This window comes from Equus quagga, chromosome 7, assembly GCF_021613505.1.
Source record: "Equus quagga isolate Etosha38 chromosome 7, UCLA_HA_Equagga_1.0, whole genome shotgun sequence".
Lineage (NCBI taxonomy): Eukaryota > Metazoa > Chordata > Mammalia > Perissodactyla > Equidae > Equus > Equus quagga.
Genome location: NC_060273.1, coordinates 7419079 through 7437440, shown reverse-complemented (window position 1 = coordinate 7437440; position 18362 = coordinate 7419079). Strand labels below are relative to the sequence as shown.

The 18362-nt window shown below is 48.5% G+C and overlaps 1 protein-coding gene across 3 annotated transcripts in view; it reads left to right on the top strand.

Moving 5' to 3' along the window:
• USP7 (ubiquitin specific peptidase 7) overlaps positions 1-18362 on the top strand; it is a 61139-nt gene that overhangs the window by 21313 nt on the left and 21464 nt on the right. Inside the window, exons 1-5 of one of the 3 annotated variants that reach the window (XM_046665979.1) lie at positions 1108-1115; positions 7684-7788; positions 13279-13477; positions 15343-15481; positions 16119-16207. In XM_046665979.1, the coding sequence (XP_046521935.1) occupies positions 1109-1115; positions 7684-7788; positions 13279-13477; positions 15343-15481; positions 16119-16207 (539 nt within the window). In that variant the 5' untranslated portion in view covers position 1108. Of the gene's footprint in view, positions 1-1107; positions 1116-7683; positions 7789-8526; positions 8702-13278; positions 13478-15342; positions 15482-16118; positions 16208-18362 lie in introns of those variants that run through there. The other 2 variants (XM_046665980.1, XM_046665978.1) reach the window with 2 other exon arrangements.

Genomic DNA, 18362 nt, shown 5'->3' with positions numbered 1-18362 from the left:
TTAGGGAGTGAGGCAGCTCGCAGCCTGCGGGGCCCTGATTCTGTGGATGCCTGCAGAGTTCCCCACCTGCTCCCCGATGCAGGGGCCGGGACATAACTGCCCCGCCTCCACCCTGGGTCACTCGGTCCCAGAGGTCACTGCAGCCCTGGCTTCTGGACCCCTCCCTTCATAACCAGCCCCGATTGTTGCACTCCGCTTCTCAGTCGTGCCGAGTACACCTTCTGTCTCTCACTGTTGGCTCGGCAGCTGCGTTTGCTCCTCTCGGTGAGCTTAGAGCCGGGTTCGGTCATTGAGGATTTGTTGTGGACCAGAACCTCTGGAAATCAGTTGTATTTGAATTCTCCCAAATAAAAGTAACAGGGCTCTGCGTACGATCTGGAAGAGTTCTCCTGAACGGACTGTGGATTTTGTGCAGGAGGTGGGTCACGTGATCTAGCTGTCCAGAGCCATTGGTGGTGTCTTCTGGTTCTTGGATGCATCGTTGACAATTGCCAGTGGGAAGAGAATGGCTAAGTCCTTGGGTCGGGGGGAGCAGGGGGTGGTGGCAGATTTTTAAGAAAGATGACCTGGTTATAAAATGTGCAGCAGGACAAAAATCATAGTCCAGTTATTTGCTGTAGCATCATTCAAGTGGCAAAAAACAGCAAAAGAGCTGGAAATGGCCGTCTGTAGGGGAATGTTTGAGTAAATCATGACTTCCTGTTCAGGTGCCCTGCAGAATTAAATCCACGTACATATTTGTGCATGTGTATATGCATGCTGAGTTGGGATAGCTGTGATTTACCCAGGTAAGGTGAAGAGTGTATCATTTCTTGTTGATGAGAAAAAGTGTGTGCACATTGTGCCTGTGTGTATATATACAAACACTGAGAAAGCCTGGAAGATGACACAGCCATCAGTGGCTTCCTTCACATTAGGCTCCAAGTGGGGAAGGTCATCATTTCCCCTGTTCACCTCTGCAGCCCTTTGTTACTGTGAGCATTTAATTCTTTAAAATACAAACGTGGAAGTAAGTGTGAAGCCAGTACCTGCACAGAAATGTTTCTAGCACCTTTTTTCATGATATCCCGAAACGGGAAATAGTCCAGTGTTAGCAGATGAATGGTCGATGGAAGGTGTCCCTACCGTGGAACCTCCCCAGCAACGTGAAGAACCCAGTTGTTGACTGAGTCTCAAGGGAATCACGCTGTGGTCAAGGCACTTCAGAAGGCTGCATCCCTCCCCTGTGTGCATTTGCATAACAGTCTTGAAAGGCCCTTTGGAGAGGATGAGTTGTTGCCAGGGGTTTTGGGAGGGCGAATGCACAAGGGAGGAGGTGGGTGTGGCCTGAAAAGGGCAGCCCCAGGGCCTTGGGTCAGAACTGCCCCTATCTCTGCTGTGGTGGGCACACAGACCGCTCACAGCGTCAAGCCAGTGTGAGTAGACGGCGCAGTACGAGTGTGCTGTAGCAGCGTCAGAGCCCTGGCTGTGGTCTTGTACTAGGAGTTTGCAAGATGATGCTGGTGGGGCCGATCGGGTAAGGAAAGCGATCTCTGTTATTTCTGTAATAATTGTCAGTGTGCAGTTGTCACACGATGAGTTTAATAAAAAAGTGGAGTTGGGGCGATCTGGTAGGAATCATGCCGGGGTACAGGTTGTGTTGAGGGTAGGCATTGAAGAAGATTGTTTCCAGTTAGGGACTTTCAGCCTTCTCACACCGTTGTGCCTTTTTACTTGGGACTTTTCTCTTAGTTTCTTCCCGACCAGAGCCTCCGGATTCAGTGGGGAGCCCCGTCCCCTTGTCCTTTACCTCAGGACTGAGTGTTCCTCCCTGAGGAAAGGGCCGGATGGGCGGGTAGCTGTCTTACGGAGGCAAAGTAGAAGAGGTGGAGAGAGCAGCTGCTCCGTGGCCTGACAGCCCTGGGCCCTCCTGTGGCCATGCCCCACACTGTCCAGCTGTGACCCTGCTCTGGTGGCGGAACCGCTCTAAGCCTTCGGGTCCGTCTGTAGGCAAGGAGACCCTCCCTCCCCTGGGGCTGCGGCCGTCACCCGAGGGGGTTTGTGTAGGGTGTTTGCATGGAGCCAGGGCCGGGAGACGGAGTTCCAGTTCATGAGATACTGCAGCACTCTGTGGGTCCTCCTCGTGCCCGGGATGTTTCTCTGCTGCTCCTGCCCCGGGGAGCTGCTCCCAGCTCAGCTCTCAAGCTGCATTCTCTTGCTGCCTGTCATGACCTGAGAATTGCAGGCCTACTTCTGTGGATGCTTCGTGTTGAAAGTTTTCGTAAGTTTAGTGTTAGTTATATCCCTTCCTTCTTAGGCTTGAGGGTTTTCCACGTTGTCTTTTTTGAATGAACTTTGCATTTGGGATCGATTTTAGGTGTGCAGGAAAATGGCAGTGAGTGCCGCGTGCTCCCATGTGCCTTTTGCCCGGTTTCCCCAGTGTCAGGTGCAGATACCAACAACTGAGGAGCCAGGGACCAAACTCTAGATGACTACTTTATTTTTTTCCCCCATTAACATCGTTTTTCTGTTTCTGGACCACTTTGCCTTTTGAAGGTGATTCTTGAAATCCATGAGGTGGGTGGAATGTTTCTGGTCCTAATTTTGTGGGGAGCTTTAAAAAAAAAAGAATTCTGGGATGGCGCTCCTGGAGATTCTATGCAGTCACTCTGAGGTGGGCTTCCGGAAGAACCCCTCTCCAGCCCCAGCACATTCTGCCGCAGAGCCATGCGGACATGGCGGGGAACCACAGGCTGGGACCAGAAGGTGACTCAGGACTTCAGATTGGGGTCCTTAAGGCTGATGGATTTCCAGAACCAGTACTGACTTTTCTAAACTGTCCTTCTGAAATATATTTGGGATTGCCAATTAAGAAATGAACATGCAGGGGCCGGCCCTGTGGCCGAGAGGTGAAGTTTGCACGCTCCGCTTCGGCGGCCCAGGGTTTTGCTGGGTTGGATCGTGGGCGCGGACATGACACCACTCGTCAGGCCACGTTGAGGCGGCGTCCCACATGCCACAACTCAAGTACCCACAACTTAAATATACAACTATGTACTGGGGGTTTGGGGGAGATAAAACAGAAAAAAAAAAAAAAAAATTGGTAAAAGTTTTTAACTCGGGGGCCAATTTTTAAAAAAAAAAAAAAAAGAATATGCAGAAAGATACCAGTGTCTTGATTTACCTTGATAACCTCTGCTTCATGTAATATTCTTTAAAATGGGTTCAGTGCCAGGAGAGAGGAGAGGAGGAGGAGGAGGACCAAGCAGAAGCCTGGGGGGTTTTGCCTTTGAGTTGAAGGTGAACTGGTCGAGTTGGGATCATGGTGTGCTGTGGGGCTCTGCCTGACCAGTCTGAGGCCTAAGCCTTGGCCCGGTCGCTCCGTGTGGTGCTCCATGCCTTCTGCCCTTTAACCGAGCCCTGGTTTTGCTCACTGGGTCGTGTAACTAGTTGGAAAACTCAAGGAGGGAACCTGGGGGCTGAGTGGAGAGTGAGCTGGAGGTGCGGCTGGATCTTTGTGGCCCAGGCACCACCTGGTGAGCAGTGTGTGGACTCTGAGTTGGGAGTCTGTGAGGTTTCACTGTGGTGTTTGATCCCACACCCTGGCCCTTTGGGGAGAGGTTCAAGAAATCTTTGTGAAGTGACGGAAAATACCAAAGCCATCAAATTGGAATCCTGTTCATCTGTCACCTCATCCAGGAGTGAGATGCAGGCGTTAGGGCTCTGTCATTTCCATAGCAACTGGCAGGTGTTCTTGGGGTAAGCAGTCCTCTGTGTTATGACATCATAGATGGAAATCAGTGGGAGAGAAAGCTGAGTATAAACATGGGCATCCTTGGTGAGAGCTGGAAATAAAGGCTTCACAGGTAGCCAGGGAGCCTTCTGTGTGTTTCTAAACTCACTCTTTAAAAAGGTATTTTGTGCCTTTTTATATGTGTTAAAATGATGCCTCTGATACTTCCACAAGGCTTGTTGTCAAAGGTTGCCTGTCACAGTAATGGAAACGACCTGCTGCTGCATTTTGGGGTGTCACGTGTCTGTTTTGGATAATTACTTTTTCCCCCACAAACATTTGGCATATCGAGGACTTTTTGAGGCATTCCATGTTGTCGTTGGTGTTTGTCAAACGTATCCCCAGTCTTACCATTTGAGATCGTTGTGTGTCAGAAAATAAGTGTTGTCGTTCATCTTTGGCTGAATAAGAGTTGACACGTCTGAGGAAATTCCAGCTAGGCGGGACGTGAATCCAGGAGCGGGGGGACTTTACATGAAGTGATAGTACACGTGCGTGCCAGCCTTGCACCTCCTCCGACGGTGAAGTCTTCATCACTTAGGATAGTTCTGGAAGTCTGGTACAGACTTTTTGTGGATATCAGGTGCTTTCATCATTTAATTCTGGTCCGGGGATTTACCATGTCTTAATTAAATTTTTAATCCTCTTGTTGAACTAACTCATTTCTGAGGAGCTTTTTAAAACTGGATATTCAGTCCCTCGGGAGCTAGGCTTGAGTTGCCAGCTTTTCCTACAAAGGTTCCATGGCAGTTGGCTGGGAGCTTCGTGAGGCCTGTCATTGGCCAGCTTCTTCATGTACGTGGTGGACCACCCAGCGACTTTTTGCCATTTCACAGCCACTGGTCTTGACCACCATCTGCGTGCTCATGAAGGGTGGAGAAGAGCAAATGGGTCCGCCCAGCAGGAGTGTGTTGAAGGGGGCTCTTGCTCCAGAGAACCCAGTCCACCTGTGCAGCTCTGCCTCTTTGCCTTTTTGGGGCGACTGCAGAGAGACCCTGTCTTCCACTAGAGCGGGATCCCTCGTTTTAGAAGATATTAGGCTTTCTTCAGTCACCACACTGCAGCTAATCCCAGTGCCGACACACTGTGGTGTAGTTTATTCAGTCGCACCCCCCCACCCCCCGCCACACACACGCTCAGAGAGTCAGGTGTTGTGGGTGATGATCCCTACATCTCTTGAATCGATCTTGATTTTTATTATTACCTTAACTTCTGGTGAAAAAGTGCTCCCATCTCAAGTCACCAAAACAAGCCCTTAAAGACACCTTCTTGGGGCCGCCCGCTGGCGCAGCGGTTAAGTGCACACGTTCCACTTCTTGGCGGCCCAGGGTTCACCGGTTCGGATCCCGGGTGCAACATGGCACCGCTTGGCAAGCCATGCTGTGGTAGGCATCCCGCGTATCAAGTAGAGGAAGATGGGCACGGATGTGAGCTCAGGGCCAGTCTTCCTCAGCAAAAAAGAGGAGGATTGGCAGCAGATGTTAGCTCTTCCTCCCAAAAAAACCTCCTTTCACCTACAATCTGAATTCACCTGGATCTCAGCATCTTCAGAATCAAGGGTCAGTTGTAGAATTCTCTGACTTGCCACAGTTTAGACTGCTTACACTGACATATCATCCTAGTTTTAAGAGCAATGCTTTGTTTTGTGTACAGAGAATTATGTCATTTTTGCATTTGTGCAGTATAAACCATATTTTAAAGCAATTGTAGTACAGATTTGAACCGAGCAGCTAAATTAAAGTACCAGGCCTACATCAAGGAAATTAAGATTTACAGAACACTCCTGTGATGTGAGTATGTGCGTGTATACAGCAAAGAATCACCCTGCCACCGCTTCTGTAGAACCTCTGAATAGTTTCTGATGTAGTCTGCCCTGTTGGCTTATTCATGTAAAGGGAAATAAGAATTCATATGTTCCTATTCCACCATATACGCTCTCTTTTATAACAAAGGTTACATGTGATGATCTTCGTTCCTTGGTGTCTTAATTTTTTTTAACTTAACTTAGAGAACTTTCCCTATAGGTATATTGAGAAACCTTTTCAAGAAAAATTACTGTGTAATGTTCCATTGGTGGAATGTGCCAATTATTTTGTAGGCCTTCGTAGGAGTTTTTCCTCATAAAATATTTTTATGACGGTTTGATGTAGTTAATTTAGGAGGATAGATGTGCATGAAAGCACATTTCAGTCAAAGTACCCAATTTTTTATTTTGCTTTTTTTGTCTGTGTTTGAAGAAGCTTTGCTCTGAGCTGACACCTCTTGCCAATCCTCCTCTTTTTTTGCTTGAGGAAGATTAGCCCTGAGCTAACATCTGTGCTAGTCTTCCTCTACTTTGTGTGTGCTTGCGATGCCTCCACAGCATGGCTGAGTGGAGCAGGTCCACACCTGGGGTCCGAACCTGTGAACTCCGGGCCACTGAAGCAGAGCATGTGGAAGTCCAGCCACTCGGCCCTGGGACTGGCCCTCATCTTGCTTTTTAAGCACGTGTGTTTTCGAGTTTAGAGTTTGAGCCAGTTAAGCATCAGCAAAAGGAATTTCTTCTTTTGCCACTCCCCCCCCCCCCCCCCCCGCCACTAGTTTTTCTCTCAGGGGGTGGTGGTTGAGGGATCAGTTTAAAAATGTATGTATGTTTGTTTTAAAAAATATCTTTTAACACAATTGTTAATTGAGTGTGTATGTTGATATTTAATAAAACAAGGGTATCAAGCTTGGAAGTGGTCTAAGATTGGGTCGTAATACCTATTTTCTTGGGCTTCCGAGGATTTATAAGGTGTATTTTGAGGTCATTAAGATGGGAAAAAGTACAGTTTAGATTCAGAAATTGTTTGAGAGGTGTAACCTGATGGATCGGGGGTTTGGAGAGAGTCTGGAGGGGGCAGAGGGTGCTCTCCGTGGTGCTGAATCAGACCGACTGCTCGTCTGGATGGTGGAAAGGCTCAAATGCTGGAGACCAAGGACACACCTATGTAGCCATTTCAGAAACCTCTTGTCCTCTTTGTAGCTGAGACTCTTAGTTTCTGTTGGAGTGTGTGACGTACCAGGGAAAGCTGACTGGACGGGCAGCACATGGGGGCCGACGTTAATGAGATGCAGTGTGCTGTCCTGACGTGTGGAACGAGAGGATTTAAATGTGAGGCATGGTCCTTTTGGCCAGTAGAGGCTGTTTAAATCCTAAGTCTTGCCATGGTTTTTCCTTTTAAATCGTGGACCTATGTCAGTAAAGGGATTGTTTTGAAATTAATGAATGAAAATAGTGATGAGAATGCGACAGTTGGAGTTTACACCCTGTGTTTGCCATCGTGCTTAAAAGTTTTGAAGCCACGCTTCTGATTATATGTAAATATTTTTCAAGCCAGATTTCAACAGGCATTTAGAATGGCAAAACCATTTTATGAGTTTCTCAATCCTTTCCATCTTCTTTATATGTGCCCATCCTCCCAGGGACCTCCTTTCCTCGTTCCCTTTGTCCCCAAAACTCCAGTCCTGGTTTTTGCATGGGTTTGTACTTTAATTATATAGTGATTGACCAGAGACACTTTGAGAATGACAGTTTGATGTTTTAAGTACCCGTGGTAGGAAGTTCTAATGTATACCGTTTTGTGTGTATTAGGGAAACTCTCAGTATTTTCTCTAGGATTGAGCTTTAGTGAATAGGAAGCTTATTTCAAAATAGATGTCATTGCAAATGGAGCAGATTATTTTGTGGTATGGTGTGTGTTCAAATCCCATTTAGCGTTTTGAAAGCAACAAAAGCTCATATTTAGTGAACACCTTTTGGGCTAGAATGCGTTTGTTATGGCACAGTTGGAACTTATTAGTGACTGAAAATTGTCAAAAGTACAAATATGTTTTTATTTAATCCAAGCCATGAAGGTAAAAACCGTGGAATTTCTTTGTTTTCTTTAAAGCTGGAGATACAGATGACCCACCAAGAATTACTCAGAACCCTGTTATCAACGGGAATGTGGCCATGAGTGATGGACACAACACCACCGAGGAAGACATGGAGGATGGTAAGTGCATGCGCTTGCTTCCTCGCATTGGCAGAGCACGGTCAGAGGCACAGACAGAGGCGATGCGTATTTCTTCCTTGAGTACTTCTCAGTTGCTTAGGAGTAGCTAGTTTTTAAGAGATTGTATCTGAGGAAAATTTAGGAGCCTGTTTTGGTTTTGAGTTTCAAGATTGCCTACCAATTTCAAGGTAAGTTGATTCTACCCAGCCTAGGCAAGAAGGCTTAAATACAGAAGTTTGTATTAGATGGGTATTTACTCAGGCCTACAGTTTTCCAGCCACAGCTAGTATTCAGGACAAGTATATCTTACAATCCTTTTCTTTTTGTTTGCAGCAAGATACTTCTAGACATTGGAACTTGGCTTTCCTTGGCATTCTTACTGTAGTGTGTGCGTCAGTTGTCTGTAGCTCATAGTCCCTCCCTGTTCCCGTTAGGGGTGAAATCAGAATTGGCCTTCACTCTCCCACGCTAACTTTTGGGCTGTATCTTCCATGCAGAAAGCGTATGCATATGTACAAGCGTGGACATTTTGTGCCTAGGAAATCACTGTCTTTTGAGGCTATTTCTTCTTTATAATTTGTCAGTCTATGTGACCTGTACATTTGCAAGGTCAAGATCGTGAGAAGGTAGCAGCCAGTAATCACTTTAGGCAGCCCCTGGAATCTTGCAGTGTAATATGAAACCATGTTCTGTCAAAAGCATGTCCATCAATCCTCATGAGGGTTGTGTCCTTCCCAGGGGTGTAACGGGGCAGTTGAAAGAAACCATCAGTCACGGGCTGCACCACCAGAAGGACTCCTGTTCAGACCTCCTGCCAAAAGTTCAGCCTCCATGAGAAACTGCAGCCGTAGTTGAGAGTTCTCTCACAGTGCGGTTTACCCCTGGCAGCTGGCTGAGGCAATATCTGAGGAAGGTAACGAGGCGTGGTCTAAACCCGCTGCTTTGTCCCGTGGAGTGCGCTTTCCACTGTAGACGAGGGCAGCGGTGTGGGTGTGGTCTCTGTGGTGGCTGGGCTCTTGGTTTTATTTCAGACACCGGAGATGCCGGAAGTGGTTCAGAGAGCACAGTTGGGAAGGCATGGCCAGGTCTCGTGTGCCAGGGGTGCGTTAGGGATCGATTCTAGAACGTGTGGGGCAGTGGCTGGCCCGCCCGTCACTCACACTCCAGTCTGGTCTCCACAGAGCGGTTTCAGACTCACATTTCTGCACGTGTTTTCATCCGGGAGGGCTTGGGAGGAGGCACGAATGTAGATGAAGGGGCAGGTTTCTCGGCCTCGGCACCGTTGCCTGTTTGGGTGGATCAGTCTTTGGAGTAGGGGGCTGTCCTGTGCATTCTATAATGCCAGTGGCATCCCACCCATATGACCCCTAGTTGTGACAACCAAAAATGTAGACAGTGCCAGATGTCTCCGGGGGGCCCAGGTGCCTCATTTGAGAACCACTGTTTTGAGATCGTAATGTACATAAATAAAATCCCTTTCCTCTTGAGGCAAATTTTACTAAGTTATTAGCAGTAAATAGTGGTGCTGACCCATAGAACCTAAGAGTGCAAATGCCCCTGTTGTGAATTACCAAACAGGAAGGCGTATTACAGGAGAAAGGAGAGTGGGCTGTGGCAGCCTTGCCTCCTGGTTTGGAATTTAGGTGCCTTCGAAGGGCCCAGGGGTGATAGAGTGAAAGATCCCATCGCTTTGGTGGCAGAGGGGTGGGAAGGAGGTGGCCCTGGTCTGGGAGGAGAAGGCTCGTTTACGGCAGCATCCTCCCGGCCGGGCTGGGTATTTTGAGGCACTCCTGCAGGACGTAAGTGTGTTGTGAGACGTGTTCAGAAACCTAGGAAATCCGAGGACTGCCAGGTTACCCGAGTTTCTTATTTGCAGTACTTCCCAAGCTGTCAGTATCCTAACAGCTTTCTCCAAAAGACTTCTTAATGATTCCCCAAGACTCTGAACTATAGAACGCCTTTTTCCTGAATCTCCTTTTCGCATCTTAAAGTTGAGCGCACAGTCTGGAAACACTGGATTGGAATTCTCAGTGCCTGGACCGTGCAGAGGCCTTCTTAGTAAGGGAAGTTTCTCATGCGAAAGTTGAGGAGCTGACAACACAGGCTGGAAAAATGTTTAGTTGAGGTAGAGAGCATTTAAAAATCCTGTTAACTTAGAGTTTTGGGCAAGTCTCAGGATCGCCTTCTAGTTGTACCTACTTACTTGAGTTTAGTTTCTGACTCAGTGTTTCCTTCGATGACCAGGAGACGTTTTTCGAGGAAATGCAGCCTCTGCAGACCTAGATGGATCCAGATGTAGGTTTTTGGTACCCACAAAACAAACGTAATTCCTGGGGATTAACTAGGACTTGCGAAGACTCGTTTTAGAGCGAATAATTGGGGTTTGATAAGATTACTGCAGATGCGCCATTTGGGAAAACTACTGGCCAACCTTTCTGGTTGAAACACCCAAAGTATTAAATCTTCCTGTACTTTTTCATACAACTGAACCCCAGGCCGGTCCGTTAGCCTTTCCCCAGGAAGAGGAGATTGGTGTAGGAACGGGCACGCGGGTAGCTTTGGGCTGTGTGAGAGCTGACCCTGCCCTCCGGGGCCCGGATCGGAAGGTAGTGGGTGGTCCAGTTTCCTGACCGAGGCTGTGAGGCCTGCCGTCAGCACAGCTCGTCGTCGTGGTGTTCACAGTAGGAAGATGCAGGAGTGGTGAAATCGGTGCTCTGCCCCAGCCGGGCAGCTCACACTCTGTTGGGATGAAATAAGCAGTTCTGCAGGATATGGACTGTCCTTCATAATCCCAAGTGTACCCCTTTAAAAAAGTTTTCTACTTTTGAAGTAACTTGAGACACGGAGGAAGTTGCAAAAATGGTAGGTAGGTTCCTGGGTACCTTTCACCTGTTTTCTTGGGCAAAGACATTTATAGCTGTCAGTGATTCCTCATAGGAGGGTAGTTAGGGCAGCCATGTCTGCCCAAGATGGGTTTCAAGTCTGCTCCTCTTTTTTGTAGACCCTTCTGTGTTGACCTTTTGGTATTTAATAGAATTTTTCGATTGTTCAATTAGTATGAGGTTTAGAACCGTAGGGTGCCATTTTCATTCACATGAAATCTCGTGTTAAGCTTCCTGATTAGCATATTTCAGAAGATACATCTGTTCTCAGAACGTGCCTTAAACGTGGGGCAGAGTCTCGCATCTTGCTTGTAATTCGAGTGTGAGCTGAGCCCCGGGAGCAGGGTGGTGCCCGGGCATGGGGTGCCGAAGGGCCTGCCGCCCCGCAGACTTGGTGCCACGCCAAGCTGGTTGTTGCATCCTACCTGATTTTTAAAGATTAATTCAGAAATTTGACTCAAATGTGGGGTGGAAGTACAAAAAAGCATTTATAATAATTATATCAATTTTTGTCTGTTTAAAAATCTAATTCTACAAAGAGCTAAATTGTATCTGAAAAGAAAATAGATGCGTTAGCACAGAGATGAGCCCTTGTGACGTTGAACTCTTGAGGTCCCAGGAGTGTGTGTCCTGCAGCGATTTTCATTCCTAGTTTTCAGTTCTGGGGTCCCCGTAAAGCAGGCTGGTTTTGTGGGGTCTGTGAAGGTGGAGCATTAAGTTCAGCTCTGGAAGGGCATTTTATAGAGCAGAGGCGGGGTCCCTGTGCTCAGTGTCCACAGAATCTTGGGCGTTGCAACCCCCTGTGGTCACTTTGTGAAACACTGCGGATGAGATAAAGCCACTTCACCTCAGCGAGCCTCAGTTTCCTCCTCTGGAAGGTGAGAATTCACATCTGGGCCTGCCTGCCCTTGCAGGATTTACGTGCTGCTCGGATACGATCTGTCTGTCTGAAAAAGTGGCCCACTTTCTTCCTGAGCCAGTCTAGACGTCCTTCTCCTGAGCAGGTTTCTTGCCTTTTCGGTGGACTTCTGTCCCTCAGAGCAGCTAGGGCTGTCCCTGCCACCTGAAGAGGCTCGAGTTGTTGACACCCCGCTCAGGTGGGGCTCTCCCGTCAGCTGCCCTTCCTTCCGGAGGCCCTCTCTGTCACCTCCTGAGATGGGCTGCGTGTAGTAAAAAATTGGGGATGAAGAGTGTGGAAAAGGAGGTAGAACGCTAACCGTCACGTAGGCTTTCGGCTTTTTCCTTTGGTAAAGAGTACTACCCTCTCATGAGGACTGATGGACATGTTTTCTTAAGAACGAACTCAGCTAGTCACGAGCGTCAGCCGTTTCTGGGCACTGAGGAGGCTGTGTCCTGAGCACTCGCGCTGTTAGGGAGGCTTAGAGACTGGCGGATGGAAGAGGGAAGCGTGTTTTTCTTGACATGCTCCTCTTCCCCAAGCCCGCGAGTCTCACTTTGTGCTTCAGGAGCCTGGGCGTCAAAATAGTACCTGGTTCTAAACCAGAGAAACCCTCCAGGCCCTTCCTGTCCTATAGACCAATTGTGGCTCCTCCAAGTGTGGCCCTTGGCCCCTGCCGGTCTGTGAGCTGTTCGCAGGCTGCAGCGAGATAGGTAGTGAGCGCCGAGAAAGCGGTATGAGCCGCCTGTAGCGGTTCCACCTGCTGCGGCTGTTTGATGCCGTGTATGAACGTGCCGGCCAGTAAGGGGTGCGCACGGTGGCCTTGGGAGGACTGCCCCTCACGCAAGGAGTTGGAGAAGCACGATGTGGCACTGCTGGCTTTGTCCAAGCCCTCGGCGGCCGTGTCGCTTGGAAATGGTCACCGTCAGTAGAAGGTGGCATTCTGAAGTGTGACTGCTAGCTGAGGGTCTGCTGGAGGCACTGTATCAGTACTTGGCTTTTTTTGGAGGAAACTGCAGTTCCTCGAATTGGCCTCGGCCTTGTTGTGTACCTTTCACGGTTTATACTGTTCAGGTTGAAGAGAATACCAGTTTCTTTCTTTTTTGAAAAAATATTCTCCTTAGGGAGTCCAGGCTGGTATTTCACAAAAATCGTGAACTAATGAAGTTGACATTTATTTTTAGGCTAACTTCTTAGCAGTCCTGCCTCTCGCCAGCGCTGCGCTGCTGCGGGAGGGGCTGTCGCCTGCTCCCTCCCAAGGCCGCGCGCCGGCAAGCTCCAGCCCCTCGCCTTCTCCCGCCTCACCCAAGTCCGAGCCTTTTTCTTCTCCTCCACTGGTCCTGTCCTTGGACAGGTGTCACACGAGCCATTTCATTGCTTCCCCTGAGTCCCTCCACTCACTGAGGATCACGTGGAAAGTCCGATAGAGCAGCCAGATGTTCTTGTCCTGCTGAGCTCTGCAATCTGGGAGGGAAGGCCGTGTGTGGTGTTAGCCCTCTGAGTTGTGGATTTCGTTCACACAGAAGCTGTATGTTATCTTGCTGTTTTAGGTTATTGATAAATTAGAAACGACACTCTCAATTTGCCAAAGACTTAGGCTTTAGCAGTCAGGTTGCGGTTGTGTAGACTCGTTCATCCCAAGTGTTTTGGTGCTTTCAGTGTTGTTTCCCCGTGCCCGGGCTCTGAGACTGACGCAGTGTTTTCTTGCAGACACGAGTTGGCGCTCCGAGGCAACCTTTCAGTTCACTGTCGAGCGCTTCAGCAGACTGAGTGAGTCGGTCCTTAGCCCTCCGTGTTTTGTGCGAAATCTGCCATGGAAGATTATGGTGATGCCACGCTTTTATCCAGACAGACCACACCAAAAAAGCGTAGGATTCTTTCTCCAGTGCAATGCTGAATCTGATTCCACGTAAGACGGTTTAAATGATGCAATTACAAATCCACAAATAGTTATAATACCTTATCGGAAGCCAAATTTGATCAGCCTGACTCTTTCTGAATTTCTTTTTGAATTTCCTTGCTGCCTCTACATAGCCCTTTGATTTTAAATTAGATTAAATACATTTCCCTCTTTAAAACTCCACTGGTAGGTATTATATCCAAACTAGAAATGGTGTGTGTTTTTCTTGCAAATGAAAATTGAAGTTTGCGTGTTAGAGTCTGCTAGCCCATGGAACGCGGAATCGGCCCACCTGCACCAGCTGACTCCTGGATTACCAGGCTGAATTCTTAGTCTACCAGTAACTGCCTGAGGGGAAAATTCTGGTTGAGGAAATTCCTCAGGCCCGACATCCTCTTCATGGTGTGTTAACCAGTTCCCTGTGGATTACTCAGAAAGTGCAAATTAAAACATTCTTTCAGGGTTTTACAACATGGGCCTTTCTGGCTTATTTTGGAAAAACTTTTTTTTTATTCATGTAATTTCTGAAAAGAGGCATATATAAAATGTCTTAGAATTGAGAAAAGTCTTGGTGGTCCCTCTGTTCAGATGAAACTAAAGATTAGAGGCTTCACATTTTCTCCCTCTTGATTCCATCTCAAAAGTTTGCCTTTTCCCCTAAAAACTGTCACTGTCCAGCCTTTATCAGAAGCCCATTGTCTGAAGACAGACAGTGTTTGAAGGGATCCTGGATCACTGTGCCCCTGTCTCATTCCACATCCGAGAGTCCAGGAAAGCTGCTTGCTTGGGCCGTGTCCATCCAGTCCCCCTGCCACCTCCAGGTGGGCACCCTCCATGAAGACTGGTCCCCAAGGCACCGGCTCCAGCTGTTCGTCAGAGCTTCAGGGAACACAGTTCATTGTGTTTTTCTTTTGACTTGAGTGTTTAAGAAGTGCCAAGCCAATCTCGTGGTGCGGCCAGGGCCTGTATAGGGGTGACGATTTTTTCTTTCTGTGTTCACCTTATGACCTCATCTGATGTTCGGCTGGATTTTAGTCCAGCAGACAACTGTACCCGAACAGGAGTTTGGAAAAGCAGCGAGCGTCTGCCCTGCGCTTGTCGTCGAGTCTGCAGCCAGGGCAGAGTGCGCTGCGACATTCCTCTATAAAGCTCCACCATAGTCGTAAACTTTGAGTGGACTTTGAAAGTGGTGTATCTTTTTGGTTTTTAAACATTTTAAGCATTGGTCCGGGGGCCCCGAACTTGACTGCACCCACAGTCGTTTCTTCTGCGGCTTGTGATTTGGGGCCCAGCTTGGGGTTCTTCGGGAGCCCCCAGCACAAGCCTGCCGGGCAGCCTGTGTGACAGGTGCTCTGGGGGGACTGGAGAGCCACAGAACCTGCGAGCTTCAAGGGCACGAGGGACACCCAAGGGGACACCTTTATTAGGAAATCCTAGGGCTTTCTTAAGTCTGTTCATCTAAAAAAAAAAATAAAATTATCAGTTTTTTCTTTTTTATTCTTTTCAAATCGTATCCATAATAGATACTAGAACCAAAAAGCTGTAGTCTCTTACAAAATCTAGGACCAGTATTCCAAGTTCAGAAACTTGTATTTTATAGATATCAATCAAAAAAACTTGGCTTAAAACTTCTTAGAAGTTAAAAAATAAATAAAACTGTGAGTTGGATCACTACACCACAGGCTGCTTCCGGGGCACCCCAAACCCTGTTAGCTTCTTTCTCCATTAAAGATAAACATATCTCCCGAACTCCCATCCCGCCAAAAAAACTAGAGAAAAAGGAAAATCAGTATGGAGTTTTTGTGCGTATTTTTAAAAGGCATAAACCTCAGTTAGATATCAGCACTCAGGCTTAGATTCTTCTCTCTGGACAGGTCGTGGTCTTGTCACGCACAGGCAGTGCTGAAGATCATAAACTACAGGGACGACGAGAAGTCCTTCAGTCGTCGCATTAGTCACCTGTTCTTCCATAAAGAGAACGACTGGGGATTCTCCAATTTTATGGCCTGGAGTGTAAGTACCAGCGCATCCAGACTGGAGAGCCTGAGCGTTAGTCCGTGTTGCTGTAGTTCTTTTATTCTTCAAATCCTTCTCTTCGTTTTGGAATCAAAACGTTTGCTTAAAGAGTTGGACAGGCATCTGAAAATGTTTCCTCCACCTTGCTAGCTGAGGTTTTTAGCAGCCGCAGGACTTGTGTCAGGCGCTGTAAGGTAGTCAGTAGCTTTCCCCGTAGGCCAGATTTCCTTCAAAAGAAATGCTGGCTGGGGCTCTTTCCTGAGCCAGGCGTAGCGTGGAGTGTTCACACAGTGGCATTACTTCCCGAGGCTGTCATCTCGGCTGCTCCTTGCAGAGGTGGCGGCCACTGGAGCGTCCCCACGCCCTGCTCCGATGAGCAGGCACCGATGCTTCCAATCCGTGCTCTGGCGCGGAGCCCCGATGCCTCGGGCCGCCCCCTGAGGAGCCAAGCTTCTGCGGTTTTTGTTCAGAGGACACTTTTTAGGACAAATCACAACACTGCAGAACTAGAAGCGCCATTTGGGTGTTTGAGAAAGTAGTATTTTAATCTGTGAAGTCCAGGGTAACTGTGTCTTTGGAATGAAATGAGTATTTGAATCTTCTCACACAAGTTGGATATTCTCCTCTTTTATAGGAAGTGACTGATCCTGAGAAAGGATTTATAGATGATGACAAAGTTACTTTTGAAGTCTTCGTCCAGGCCGATGCTCCCCATGGAGTTGCGTAAGTTTCCCCTTCATTGGGTGCTATTAAGAAATGTCTTTTGTGCTGTGGTCAGAGAGGCGTTAGCATATTAACAGATGCATATGTTCAGCAGACGAGCCCCCTCTGCTCGCCTGCCCCTTGGCACACATGTGCAGGATGCGTAGATGTGTGTGCCAGCTTCACGTTCGTTCCTTTGTTTAGCAGAGTGATGGAGCGGTTTCCCTATGTCGGACCATCCTGTGCACTAGGAGTGTAATTCTGGTCGACGAGACAGCCATGGGTTTCTGTCCTCAAAGAACGTACAGACTGGTTGAGTGGAGGAGTTAAGACCAGTCTGTAAATAACCACAGCAGGAGATGCTCTGTTCTTATTTGAAGAGGGCGGGCATGTGAAAATCTGAGAGTGGCCTCAGTGTGCGCTGCTGGGGAAGCAGGGGCGGGTTGAGCACTGCTGATGGGTTGAGGTGGCGAGTGAGGTAACGGGGCCTGGAGGAGGACCTGCGGGGGACACTTCCGTCACTCAGTCCAGGGAAGTCTGGGACAAGAGAAGGGTTTGGCCTTAAAAAATGTATGGGATTGGGTCACTTGTTGACAAGGAGGGATAACAACAGAATTTGGCGGTCGGTAGAGCAACATTAAAGACACCAGCAGTGAAGTTTGGGACCGGGCAGTGATCAGGACAGTGTGGAGAGCGGACTGAGGGCTGACGGTAAGCTGGGACCAGCTAGTAAGAAGACCAGCGACCTTTTGAAGGCCTAAGGGTGAAACCACAAGACGCTGGGGTTGGGGGAGGTGTGGAGTGGCAGGCGCCAGCCTTTTGCTCATGTCGTTTTCCTCCTCATGTGGCCCTGTCCTCTGGCGAGAGTGCCTGGGTGAGCTGGGTGGAGTGGGGCCGAGAGTGGGAGGGCGGCCGAGGAGGAGCTGTCTCCTAGGCCGGGTCCTGGCCAGCGTGGCCTGGGGTGGAACTGGGAATTTTTTAAACAGCAAAGATTTATTAGCTTTTATATTAATCGGGTTGATGCAGGAGGACTCAGACTTTTCTTAAGTGGCCCTTTCAAAACGTAGGCTTGAGTTGTGTTCGGATACCAGGAGTGCAGGGCAAAAACAAGGTTTTCTAGTTAAATTTTTTGTGGGTTCCCCCCCCCATTTTAAAAACCTTCCCCTCTATTTAATGATACATGTCTCTTGGCTAAAAAAGTGGCTCGGGTCTTTCAGCTTTACCAGTCAGAGCAGATTTCTTGCTTTAGTCTCGCTTGTCAAAACCTGGTCAGCCATTATCACCTGAATCTGTGACTGTAAAGTAACTGTCTGTAACTCAGGATTCTTGCATTTTCTTGCCAGTTTGTGAGATTATTTGCCCACACCTGCATTTTGACCAGGGCCATTGGTGAGCTGAGCGCGTCTGTAAGGCCTGGAGTCGCAGGGTACTGCTGCCCTGACTGCACGGCACATGTTCCCTGTGTTGGTCACGCTTGGTGGAGGCCACGTTTGTTCCTGTCTTTGCATTATATACAGAGGGAGGCGGGCGGGTGGTTCTGCTTTCAAGTGGCGTTCTCGTTAGCTTCCTGTTAGTACTTGGGGGGAGGTAAGGAAGGCAGAGGGGACTGTTAACTGAGAAAATCTGCCTTTTCTTCTAACCGACCACCAAGATAGCAGACCAAAGAGACAAAGCTCGAGGAGTTTAGAAGTCTGAACTAAATTTGCCAGTGTACGTGCCTGTCTTTTCCTGTATCTGTGACTCTACGGAAGAGAGGGGTTTCTGCTGTTTCCATGTCTTGCTGACTACACCTGTGACCTAATATGTGTGTAACAGAACTGCTTTTACGTTGGGGGTCGGTTTGATAGAAACACCCAGAACTTAATTAGTGTCTGAGTGCTATCTTGGTAAATGATGGTAGTGCTGCTGCTGGCAGACTGCGTTTCAGCTGCCTCTTGAGTGCTGGCCTTGAATTTACCCCTGTCCACGCACTTGTGACCATCAACATTGACCATTGAAGAGGGGCCGTGTGATGAGAACTCCTGGCCTTGGCGTCGTTGGTGCCTGGCGATGAGTTACTAGCCTGGAGGGGCACTCGGACTCCCGTCCCGGGTCAGGGTGGTGGGAAGGAGGCAGTGGTGTGCAGCACTCAGGTGTAGGCTGCCACCCGGCGTCTCGCCGAATCGCTGTCCACACC